At 51.9% G+C, this 12,621-nt stretch overlaps 1 protein-coding gene across 1 annotated transcript in view; it reads left to right on the forward strand.

Annotated features, from left to right (window-relative positions):
- Positions 1–12,621, forward strand: part of ADCY5 (adenylate cyclase 5) — a 153,526-nt gene that overhangs the window by 112,535 nt on the left and 28,370 nt on the right. The window contains exons 9-12 of the mRNA XM_068546616.1: positions 4,111–4,133; positions 5,071–5,215; positions 6,501–6,598; positions 10,097–10,184. Coding sequence (XP_068402717.1) covers positions 4,111–4,133; positions 5,071–5,215; positions 6,501–6,598; positions 10,097–10,184 — 354 coding nt within the window. The remainder of the gene's footprint in view (positions 1–4,110; positions 4,134–5,070; positions 5,216–6,500; positions 6,599–10,096; positions 10,185–12,621) is intronic.

Genomic DNA, 12,621 nt, shown 5'->3' on the forward strand with positions numbered 1-12,621 from the left:
CAGAGGGTGGGAAGAGGAGAATGAGGGATGACAAGAAGTCAGTCTGCAGCAGCAGTGTTTTCTTTCTTTTTATCTGAGATCTTGGCTTCTGCACCTGAGTACATTCCTCAGGTCAAGGGCAGCCTGGTACCCAGGCAGGAGTTGCCCACTCTGAGGGAGGGATGGGTGAGGAAGCCGTGTGTGTGTGTGTGTCCACTGAGTTCCCACAGATCCAGGTAGAGAAATGGGGGGCATGCCGACACTAGGATCCCCACGTTGGGGGCCTGTGGATCAGACTGGGTTTAAGCTGCAGCAGCAGGGATTAGAGAGAGACTCCATGGGAGTCCAGCTGAGTCGGCAGACAGATCCAGGGGTCTGAGGGAGGGGACAGACTAGGGGCCAGTCATTCTGCTCCTTGCCAGCTAGCAAATAGCAGATGACAAAGGTTTAAGGAAAATGTACAGAAGAAAAAAGTGAATTGAGTCAAGATCACCATTTTAACTGTTGGTGGTAAAGAAACAAGTCGCAGGACACCAAGGTCCTAAGCGACGAAGAGTGGGAAAGGTCAGCCTTGCCCCAGGGCTTTGAACTTAGACGTCCCAGACCTGGTCAGTGCCACCCAGGGCTCCAGGTACCACTCCCGCTCCCTCCAGGCCCCTCCCCAAAGCCAAGAGCAGTTGCTGGATCCCCCCTGTTCTCACCCCAGTTCTTGCATCATCTCCTGTGGACTCTGTACCCACATGACCAGGATGGCCAAGAGGTGAGAGAGGGAGTGAGAGGAAAGGGAGGAGACTGAGAGCAGGATGCAAGGAGGGAGGCTCTCATCCAGGTGGGAGGAAAGAGAAGGACAGGGGAGCAGGAAGACCAGAGAGGGAGGACAAAGGGGGTAAGGGGCAGATGGTGGGGGGAGCAGGAGATGAGAGAGAGCAGGGAATAAAAAGATGGGGCAGGACAGAGGTGGAGAGGAGGAACCACCAGCGGGCCAGAAAGGTGCCTGCCGGTACGTTCTCCGTTTAAAATCTCTGGAAAGTTTTTTTCTTTAGCGATATTTGGTGTAGGTGGACTCTTTAGGTATTTCAGAGTCTCCAAGGGGGCAGTTTGGACTATAAGCACCGATTTGGCAGACATTAATCATTGTTAGGACAAGAAACCTTGGAAGAATTAGCAGAAGGGCCGTACGTAATTGGGGAAGCAGTCTCAGGGGAGACTGGCTGTCGGAAAGGCTCCTCCGTGGTGTTGGTTGCTTCGCCCAGTGGGGAGGGAATGGGAAGTGATCACAAGGCTCGGGGACACCCCTGTAGAGGGAGAGAAGAGGCTCCCCATCCCCGTCCTTGCTGGGCACAGTCACCCGAGGGGCCAGCATCAAAGTACCATCCCCTGGGCCCCTGCCTGCCCAGTGTCTAGGCCAGGGATGGGATAGGATCTGGCAGCCACCAGGCACACCATTGGCTTTTGGTGTTAAACTCGCCCAGAAACCCTTGGGAAAGATAGGCAAAAAGAAAGCCTCTACCCCGACTTCCACTGAAGATGCGGTGGAGGGGAGGGGATTGGATTAAGCAGTGACTGAGAGCAGTTAGAGGGGAGTAACTCATAGTCAGCAGTTTATTTCTTTAAATCTTGTTCCAACTTTTACTCAGCTTTTAAGATGTAGTAATGAGCTATGCTCATTTAGGCATGAGTGCCTAAATGAGTTTAGACACGAGTGTTGTAAGGTCTCTAAGGTTCTTTTTTTTTAAATTATTTTTATTTTTATGTATTTATATTTTTAATTAATTATTTATTTATTGTTTGGTTGCGTTGGGTCTTCGTTGCTGCTGGCAGGCTTTCTCTAGTTGCAGCGAGCAGGGGCTACTCTTCGTTGCGGTGCGCGGGCTTCTCATTGCAGTGGCTTCTCTTGTTGAGGAGCACGGGCTCTAGGCGCGCGGGCTTCAGTAGTTGTGGCTCACGGGCTCTAGAGTGCAGGCTCAGTAGCTGTGGCGCACGGGCTTAGTTGCTCCGCGGCATGTGGGATCTTCCCAGACCAGGGCTTGAACTCGTGTCCCCTGCATTGGCAGGCAGATTCTTAACCACTGTGCCACCAGGGAAGTCCTCTAAGGTTCTTTATTAATAAAAAGGTTGACGGGAGGTTGTACGTGGACTCCTGCTCATCTAAGCAGGCCCGGGTAAGCTGTGCATCCTCCAGAGGCGGCAGGCTGGCCCCAAGTGTTCCCCACAGCAGCTTCGCCAGGGCAGGCGTGCAAACCGGAGTCTGCACCTCAGTGTGGACGAGCAGAGGGACCCACGGCCTCTGCTCTTGCTGTAGGTCAGAAGGAGAGGACTCGGGGACCAAACAGAAACACTGAGCTGAGCTGCTCCTCAGAAGTGCTGAGGCACAATGGCAGGAACCCGTCTGAGGGTCCTCCTTGCCGGCTGAGGACCGTTGTCCTAGGACTAGAAAGCAGGTCAGGGGACTGGAACCCAGTCTGCTGGCCTGTGTTCTTAAAGGCCCTTTGCCGTGGTTTATCCACCAAAGTGTTTGCTGACTGCGGTCAGTTCACCACCCCAGCCCGGCACCCAGGGAGCCTAGAGCGGACCTGGCCCCCAACACCAGCCCCCGCAAACCACCAAAGGAGCACTGGAGGAAGTCAGAGACAGGTTCATTAGACACATTTCAGGTATAGTTCCGAGCTGTAGAGACCAGCGTAGGCATAACAGGGCTTGGATGTCCTCCGAGTAAAATCGTTGCCGGCCCCTGTGGTGGAGATCAGCGGGCCAGCCCCTCGCCATGGTCTGCAGAGACTGGCCTGTCCGGACTCCCCGCTGCCCACTCGAGCTTGTGCCCTAGAGATCCTGCCTGCCCCCAGATGGGGCACTCACATGAGAGACCCCAACTCCTCTAGCCTCGAGTGGGGACAGTGAGGTGGGCGGGGCCCTGCAGCCTGGACCGAGGGCTTGGTGATTCTCAGAGGACGAGGAGAAAGGAAGACAACCACTGGGCAGCCTGGGAGGAGCTCAGAGCCCACGGCTGGGCACTTGGATGTGGCACTAGGGGCTGCCAAGGCCCCTGGGAGCCCTGAGCTGGTGGGGAGAATAGACAGCACCTCAGTGCCCACGGGCCCCACGTCTGTTTCGGAGCCCAGCAGCTCCGGCTCGCGGAGAGCATCATAAACCCCACTCCTCAGTGGGAATGAAGAGAGCTGTGTTCATTTGGGGTTTGGGTTCCCCCAACATTTGCCAAGCCCTCTGGCTGCCCAGCAGTGTGTTCCATGCTGGGCCACAGGGACAAGAGGCCACACTCTGTCCTTGTCCTGGCAGCCTGAAGCTGCCTGTCCTGGGGTGCTTGTGCCTCCCCCACTGCCTCCCAGATCCCACCCCTTCCCATTTTAGGGGCCCTCCCTCCATTCTGCCACAGTTGGTCAGACCCTGACACACTTGTGTCCTTTATAGATGAACTCTAGGTAGGGCCTTGAGTTTGGCAACCAGTAAGGGCCCTTCCCACCCTCACCCCTGCCCTGGGTGTGTGAACATCAGAACAGTAATCAAACCGGGGCAGGCAGGTTCCTCACCTCCTGGGTCCCCAGCCAGCTCTAGCCTTATAAGAACACATTGGTTCTCGGATACCAGAAAAGCTGTTGCAGGTATCCAGAGTTTAGTTTTCTTAAGCTCAAAACTTGTGAAGTCCCAGGAGATTTTATGTGTGCTTGGCGGGAGTTGGGGGGGTGAGTGTGCATGAGCTGTGTGTGGGCACAGGTGTGCACGGGCGTGTGGGGATTGATCGGCCTGGCAGTTTCTCTTATTTCCGTCTGAGTAAGTGGCAGAATTGGGAGGGGACCCACCAAGCCCAGGGTCCAGGAGGAGGGTGAGGGAAGGTTTGGGGAATGACAAGGAATTGGGTATGGGGACAGAAAGAGCTTAGACTCATGGATTTTGCCAGCGGATGAAGTAAAATCACAGTGCGCCCCCAGCATCTAGCACGGAGCCTGTCCCAAACCCAGCTGTGTTGGCCAAATGAAGGAAGGAGGGAATGACTGGGTGACAGTGCCCTCTGTGTCCCAGCTCCTGGTGAACTGTGGAGAGGGGATGAGCTGCAGCCTCACCGCTTTCATCCCCTTCTCATCCTCCTCTCCTGCTCTCTCCGTCCCTCTCTTTCAGGGCTTTGAAGATCCCAAGGACAAGTGAGTAACCTGTCCTTCTTCACTTCAGCTCCCTCGGCCTGGGGGATGTCTCCAAGTCTGCCTGGAGCTCAGTTTCCGTACTCCATGGAGAATGAGCCCAGGTCTCGCAGTCTTGGCTGGGAGTGAACAGAGCCCACTGCACCTGAGAGGCGAGCAGCCCGGGAGCCCAGGCCCCCGGCAGAGAGGCTGGGCCTGGGCATCCCCCATTTATAATCTCCACTCCACGCACACACACACGTGTGCACACACAACTACACACAACACACTCCGCACATGCATGTGCGCGCGCGCACACACACATGCGGCTCCCGGGAAGATGCAGGCTTTGCACATTGGTCACCAGCGCCTGGCCACGTCCCAGCACCCTGAAGGAATGTGCCTGTCTCTCTCCTCCACTCCCCAGTCTCAGGGGCTGTCAGAAATCCCACTCGAGGACTGGGCTCCACTCTAGAAGTAGGGTGTTTAGTTCAGCACCCAAAGATTGTGAAACGTGCTTCCCAGAGAGTCCCCTGGGCCAGTTGAGAGCAGCCAGGTGGCTCCCAGGCCCTGCAGCAGAGGGCTTGCCTCCTGGTCTCAGCCTGCAGTTCAGGATGACAGTACAGCTAGAGAGTGAAGAGCAGAGACTGTTACCTGTAGGGGAAAAACAAACCCTTGAGAATAATTCATATTATCATTATCATTCAATAATACATCAATAGGGTTAGAAAATCCTTATTGTCAGTGAGGCCCCCCAGCCCGCGGGTCTGACACTTGGGCAGTTTTCTGTGCATGTGAGTACTTGGGCTTCGGGCTGTCCTGGTGTCAACCCCAGCTTCCCCACCCCTTATTAGAGCTGATCAAGCCCCTCTGATGGGTCCGGGTGCACGGGCTGAGCCGGCCCCCTAGCGGCGCCCCCTGGTGGTCAGCCTGTCCTGTGTCCGCGCCCCTTGCTCCCCAGGAACGCCCAGGAAAGTGCGAACCCCGAGGATGAAGTGGATGAATTTCTGGGCCGTGCCATTGACGCCAGGAGCATCGACAGGCTACGATCTGAGCATGTTCGCAAGTTCCTCTTGACCTTCAGGGAGCCTGACTTAGAGAAGAAGGTACAGCACCCTGGGGGGGACCACCCGCCACCCCTGCCCCGGTGCAGAACCAGGACCGAGGGGAGGGCAAGGAGGCAACAGGATGGCTCCCTCCCTTGTCTCCACCCTGGAAAGAGCTCCTTCTTGTCACTTCCATTTCCCGGCTCTGATGCTGCCCTACCCAGGAAATGGGGGTTTTAGGGAGACTTCCTTGGTGGAAGTCTTAATTTAATCTTAATTTCTTTGTGTCTCAGTTTCCTTATCTGGGAAATGGGGATTTTTAACATACCTACCTCATGGTGTCAGAGTGAGGATTAAACACATCCATGTATGTAAAACACATGAAACAGTACCTGCCACATAGTAGATGTTCAATAAACATTGCTATTTGTATTATTTTTATTGCTATTATTATTATTATAGTTACCAATGGACCATCCAGCTGCCTTTGGCACACTGGAAACTCAAAGTATTAGAGTTGGAAGGGGCAATCAAGAGCTCTTTGTCCTATCTCCTTAAATTGTGACTGAGAAAGTAAAGCTCAGAGTAGCTGGGTGACTTGCTCTAGGCCACCCAGTGAAGTAGTGACAGGGCCACAACGAGACCCTGGTCCAGGGTCTTTGCTACATGTCACAGGGTCTCCCTTGTGTTCTGTCAACATGGGCTCCTGTGAACTCACGCCGTGGTCAAATGAGGCACACCTAATCAGGAGGGAAGAATTATGGGTAGGGAACTTAGTCTGTTTACCAGCATAAATGGAACTGACTCATGGATTACCCTCTCTGGGTGACTCTCTGCCAGCACGGCCATTTGTGCAGCTGGTTGGTGTCGTGGGAAGGGGGGGGGGGGCGCTGGGAGTCAGGACCTTGGAGATGAGCTCTGTGACATTGGACAAGTCGAGTGACCTCTCTGATCCTCAGCTCACTCATCTCTGAAGTAGAAACAGCAGCAGTCCTGTGCCTATTTCCTGGGGCTCTTGTGAGGATGTGCAGTGATGGTTGCAAGCCCCAGCACGTGTTGTGGCATGTAGATGGTGCTCAGGAATGTGAACCATGATCATTATGAATTATTCTCATGGTGACCCAGCCTGCAGAGTTTCTGGTTTAACATAATTCAACAGCCCTCCCCACAGGCACCACCATATAGTGAGTGGACTGGTTTCTTGAGAGCTAAGGCTAGTGCTGGTTCTCGACTGGGTCTTCCAAGTCTTGGGAGTGGGCTGTCCTGGGTGTGTCTGGGGTGGAGGGGGGCTGGAGCAGACAGGGCCAGGTGCCTCCGCCCACTCACCCTGCCCCTGTCCTCTCAGTACTCCAAGCAGGTGGATGACCGATTCGGTGCCTACGTGGCATGTGCCTCGCTTGTCTTCCTCTTCATCTGCTTTGTCCAGATCACCATTGTGCCCCAGTAAGTACCCCATCCCTCCCGGGCTCCCTCCTCTGGCTGCAGGGGCTCCAGGGGTGGGAGGGGAGGTCATGTAGGAGAGCAGAGGCGGGAGTCTGGGCTGAATTTGCTCAGGCAGGGAGAAAAGTTTACAGTCTTGTCCTCAGGGAGACCAGGAAGCCAAGAGTCTGCCTCCCCCATGATGGGTGGGCCATGTGCTCATTGCAGGTGGAAAACTTCTGTCTGGGCACTGCCCAGCGCACGGGAGACCCCTTCTCTCCACTTCATCCTCTCCTCCCATTTTAACGCAGACCACTGTTGCCCACTGAGTCACCCAAAGTATTCACCAAGCTGGTTTCTGCGTGACCTTTGGTTCTTGCAAAAAAACAGGTATATCTTCAAAAAATAAGGGTTTTATGCTACTCCAGATATTTCAAAGAATGGATTTCAGATTCTGAAGACTTTTCTCTAAGAGATGTTCCTGAAATCTTCTGAGGACTGGCTGTGTCACTGAGAGAGGCCTGTGGCTTCCAAGGGGACCACTCTGAAATGGGCTGTTGGACATGAAATGTTTGTTAGGTAGCCATTCACAGTAGGGTCACAGCTAAGTGAGAAAGATAACCGCTCCGTGTATGTATGTGTGTGTATATATATGTATATATGCACATATATATATATATATATATATACATTTTTTTAACTTTTTATTATGCAATATTTCAAACATACAGAAACATAAAGTAATTAATATAATCAACACTCATCCCCTAGATAGAACAATTGTTCTTCTTTTTTTTAAATTTATATATTTATTTATTTATTTTTGGCTGTGTTGGGTCTTCGTTGCTGCGTGCAGGGGGTTTTCTCTAGTTGCTGCGAGCAGGGGCTACTCTTTGTTGCGGTGCGTGGGCTTCTCATTGCGGTGGCTTCTCTTGTTGCGGAGCACGGGCTCCAGGCGCACGGGCTTCAGTAGTTGTGGCACGTGGGCTCAGTAGTTGTGGCTCACAGGTTCTAGAGCGCAGGCTCAGTAGTTGTGGCGCACGGGCTTAGTTGCTCTGCGGCATGTGGGATCTTCCCAGACCAGGGCTTGAGTCTGTGTCCTCTGCATTGGCAGGTGGATTCTTAACCACTACACCACCAGGGAAGTCCCAGAACAATTGTTAATATTTTGCAAGAATTTTTTATCTATCTTTTTCTGATTTTTTTAATTGAAGTATAGTTGATTTAGAATGTTGTGTTAGTTTCAGGTGTATTTCTGATTTTTTAAGGTAAATTTTAGACACAAGGACATTTTGCCCCTAAACACGTCAATATACACCTGTTTTAATGACATTTTGCTTCTTAACCCCAATGCTTTATGTACCAAACAAAACTAACTCCAGTTCCTCTACAATCATCTAATACCAAGTCTGTATTCAAATCTCCCAAATTGTCCCCCTAAATGTCTTCTACTCTTAGTTTATTCATAGCCAGGATCTACTCAAGATCCACTGGATGCATTTGGTTATGTCTCATAAATCTAACTTAATCTGGAAGAGTCCCCTCACGCCAACACCTTCTGTTTTTCATTTTGAAATAATTATAGACTTAGAGAAAGGTTACAGAAGTACCACGGAGAGTTTCTGTACATCCTTCCTCCAGTTTCCCCTGCTATTGACAACTTATATAACTGCAGTAGAGTAATCAAAATCAGGAAATAACACTGCAGTGATATATGAACTAATCTGTAGGCTGTATTCTAATTTCATCAGCATTCCCCCAAATGTCCTTTTTGTGTTCCAAGAGCTGGGCCTGGACCCCACATTGGATTTAGCTGCTGTATCTCCTCAGTCCCCTCCAATCTGTGATGCTTCCTTGGCCTTTACTTATCTCTCATGGCCTTGGCACTTCTGATAAGTACTGGCTAATTAATGTGTAGAATCTCTCAAATTGGATTTGTCTGATGTTTTTTCATGATTAGATGGAGGTTATGTATTTTTCACAAGAATCCCACAGAAGTGATGTGTCCTTCTCAGGGCGTCATATCAGGAGGTACATGACGTCGGCATGTCTTATTACTCAATGCCTTTTATTTTTAATGGCACTTATCGTTGAAGAGATGGCCCTTGCGTTTGTGTCTGCTATGACCCTGTCAGGATACCACAGGTGAAAACCAGACACTGGCAGCCAGCTGCACCCTGGTTATGCAGTTAATGTCCGTTGCCCCCTGCACTGAGACCATGCAGAGCTGGTGGGATTGTGGGTCTTTACTGGCATAGGACTCATTTTCTGTACTGAAATGGAGCTATAGGTATAATAAGCAACCTAGACTTTCCATCCCATTGCAACTGAGAGTCTCCTTCACTTGGGTGCATAATCCTGCCTCTTTGCTGCTTCTCTCTTTCTGTAGCGTGGCTTGGGGCTGGGTTATTCCAGATCCCTGCTCTGCCCGCCGTGGCTTCACTCCCTCCTCTGGCCACAGCTCCGAGCTGCTAAGGCATGGATGGAGGTCGTTCTCTGGCCATCCTCTCCCCAGGGAAGCCTTAAAAGCTACTTTAAAGGTCTTTCTTTCCCTCTGAAGAGAGTTCTCTCCCCTGTTCTGTTTGTTTCAGGCAGCTTAAGTGCTGGCTTCCGGGGGAGCCTGGAACAAAGATGCCTCCCTAGAGGCATTCGCCTGCCTTCTTATGTCCTCCACTTGCCTTTAACCTGCTGACAACACCTGTCATGTCAGGCTGTCTCACTCCCTGAAAGGGAGAAGGAGTTTCTGGGGCCTCCTGTGGTTGGTAGGGAGTGCTGTGCCTCGACCAGCCCCTGCCCCAGGAGGGCCACGGCAGGCTGCGGATGGAAAGTCACTTGCAGTTCTTTCGCCCGAGGATACTAGCCCTTTGTGAACATTGAGCTCCCCTGTGACCTGCCTCTGTGAGGAGGGGCAGCAGGAGATCCTTGCAGTTTTTACGGCTGTTGTTGAGCTGGGTGGGAATAGGGGAACAGAAACTGAACAGGACTTGTGCGGCCTGGCAGTAGGAAGGGGACAGGGTTTAGGGACTCTGCCCTCCAAAGGGACACGTCACTGCTGTTTCTCAGAGTAGCTGGTTGGGCTGTTGACAAATGCATTTCTATAAATGATGGCCATTTGTCAAACCAGTGTTCAGCCTTCAGAGTTACTTGTCAGGCCATAAGTGACTACCTAGAGGGAACAACCAGGTGATTTTTAAAATGGGTCATTCCAGGCTAAATGAAGTGAGTCTATGGATAGCTAAGAATTAGGCAAAATATTGGGCAGGTGTCACCCTGTTCTTCATTTGGCTCCTGTGTGGGCTATGCTCCCCCAGGAAAGTGACGAGACCGGGAGGAAGGGCAGGAGCCAGACCGCTATGGAGGCAGGTCCTGAATCGGTTCACAAGGCTCCGTAATCCCTCCTCAGTGAGTCAGGGGCCAGGCACCCAAGAGTGGGCAGGAGGTGCAGGAGAAATGGAGCAAATTCTGCTCCCTTCGTGGGGCCTCTCAGAGCCCCAGGATTCCCCACCTCCTCTCTCCTTCCAGCTCCGTGTTCATGTTGAGTTTCTACCTGACCTGTTTCCTGCTGCTGACCTTGGTGGTATTTGTGTCCGTGATCTACTCCTGCGTGAAGGTGAGTCCAACTTATACTTGAACCCCAGTCGCCTTCTTCCCTCCCTTCCCAGCCCACTGATAGGGCCCCTCCCAGGGGCTGGAGAGTCACACCTGGGATCCAGGTGCCTGATGCTGGATCACAACTCTTGATTGGCATTCGCAGCAAGCCAGACTGCCGGGGGCGTAGTTTGTCTGAGGGGCCTTATTTGTACTGGCTGTTTCAGTTAGCCTTTGCAAATCTCTGCAAGAAGATACTGTTGCTGCCTCTTCCTTCTGTCCCCTGGGTATCAGGTAGGCCAAAGGAAGGGCACGTAGCACAATGCCTGGCACAGAGCAGTGGTCAGTAAACATTTGCTGAAAGAATGAGTGTGAAAGGGATCGTTCTCGACACCCCTTCTCTGTTCCATTGTGCCCTGGAAATGGCCCTGGAGGGAAGCCATAGAGATTATGGCTTTTGAGCTGCCCATGGTATAGATGAGAGGGAGACCCAGAGTGGTTCATTGTTTCAGACAGGGCCACACAGCTAGTAGCATGGGCGTGAGACCCTGTTCTGTGTTCTTCTCCCATGCCGCCGCTTAGGCATGCTGTGTCACCATCCAAGCTGTGTCCTTCAAGGGGACCTGACCACAGGTCATTAGGGTCTGTTGTAGAAATCACTCAGGTTCCTGTTTGCCTTGCCCACCAAGCCTCTTCCTCAGTTCCTTCGCCACTGGTTTAAGAATTCCTGTGGGCCTTCCCTGGCAGTCCAGTGGTGGGACTTTGCCTTCCAATGCCGGGTGGGGGGGCGGGGGCAGGGGCGGGGCGGGGCGGGGGATGGTGCGGGTTCGATCCCTGGTCGGGGAGCTGAGATCTCACGTGCCTCATGGCCAAAAAACCAGAACATAAAACAGAAGCAATATGGTAACAAAAATTCAATAAAGACTTAAAAAATGGTCCACATCAAAAAAAAAAAAGAATTCCCTGATGGGGCCAGCCTGGTTCCAGAAACCTGTGTCCCAGCAGAGACAAGCCCTTTCTAACTTCTGCTATAACCATTTCTCTGCTCCTCCCTGACACTCACTTGGAGCCAAGCCCCTGGGGGGCCCAGGCCCTGCCAGCACTCCCTACACCCTTTGCGGTGGGCACCGTGTTCTCCTTCCTGGGGGATTGGACCTTTGTCATCTCCAAAGTCCCCTTTCTCGCTCCATCCTCCAAATAGAGTCCTTCATTAGGCTGTAAACTGTTTGATCACCTGATGGTCAAGATCTTGGTGGACTGATCGTCAGAACTGGAAGGACCTTAGAAGCATCTGGTGTGCTGCAGTGTGCCCCTGAGCAGGTGCAGAAGTGGATGCCCAGAGAGGGGCAGGACCGGCCGGGGTCGCTCGGCAAGTTGGGCAGTGTGCTCAGCCAGTTCCTTCGCTGCATCGTAGGGGTTAATCCTGGCTCCCTGCCTCTCCACCAGCTCCTTCCTCAAGGCTGTGACCTCCCTCCTGCTCTGTGTTCAGTCCCTCTTGCCTTTTGGTCTTGCCGTTGTCAGGCACCCCCAGCCTGCTTTTCCCCCAGTGGGCAGTCCCACTTTCTTCCTCTCATGGCTATAAAAGCACGCCGTACATTCACAAGAGCCAAAAGGTGGAAAAAACCCAGGTATCCATTAACAAAGGGGTCCCCACCCCCCGGGCCTCGGGCCTGCACCGGTCCTCGGCCTGTTAGGAACCGGGCCGCACATCAGGAGGTGAGTGGCGGGTGAGACAGCGAAGCTTCATCTGCGGCTCCCCATCGCTTGCATCACCGCCTGAACCCTCGCTTGCATTAGCTCCTGAACAATCCCCCCCCACCCCGGCCGTGGAAGAATTGTCTTCCACGAAACCGGTCCCTGGTGCCAAAAAGGTTGGGGACCGCTGCATTAACAGATGAACGAATAAGCAAAAGTGCTAGGTCTGTACAATGGCATATTGTTCTACCATAAAAAGGACTGAGATTCTGACACATGCTCCAACATGGATGAACCTTGAAGACATTATGCTAAGTGAAAGAAGCCAGACACAAAAGGGCATATATTGTATGATCCCAGTTCTATGAAATATCTATTCTAGACAAATCCATAGAGACAAAAAGTAGACTATAGGATAGCCTGGGCTGGGGGAGGGGGAGTGGAGAGTTATTGCTTATTGGGTACAGAGCTTCTGTTTGGAGTGATGAAAGGGTTTTGGAAATAAATAGCAGTGATAGTTTCACAACGTTGTGCAGGTAATTCATGCCACTGAATTGTACACTTAAAAATGGTTAAATTGGCAAATTTTATGTTATATATATCTTACCGCAGTAAAACAACCTAAAAACACCATACCATAGCTAAAAGGCCCTCTTAAACATTCTTTTGCTGAACACTCAAAAAGAATCTTAAGTTATAAACTGAGGCAAAGTCATTGTTTTGTTTGTTCATCTGAGGCACTTAATTAGGCTATTCAAATCAGA

Source organism: Eschrichtius robustus, chromosome 6 (assembly GCF_028021215.1).
Source record: "Eschrichtius robustus isolate mEscRob2 chromosome 6, mEscRob2.pri, whole genome shotgun sequence".
Classification (NCBI taxonomy): domain Eukaryota; kingdom Metazoa; phylum Chordata; class Mammalia; order Artiodactyla; family Eschrichtiidae; genus Eschrichtius; species Eschrichtius robustus.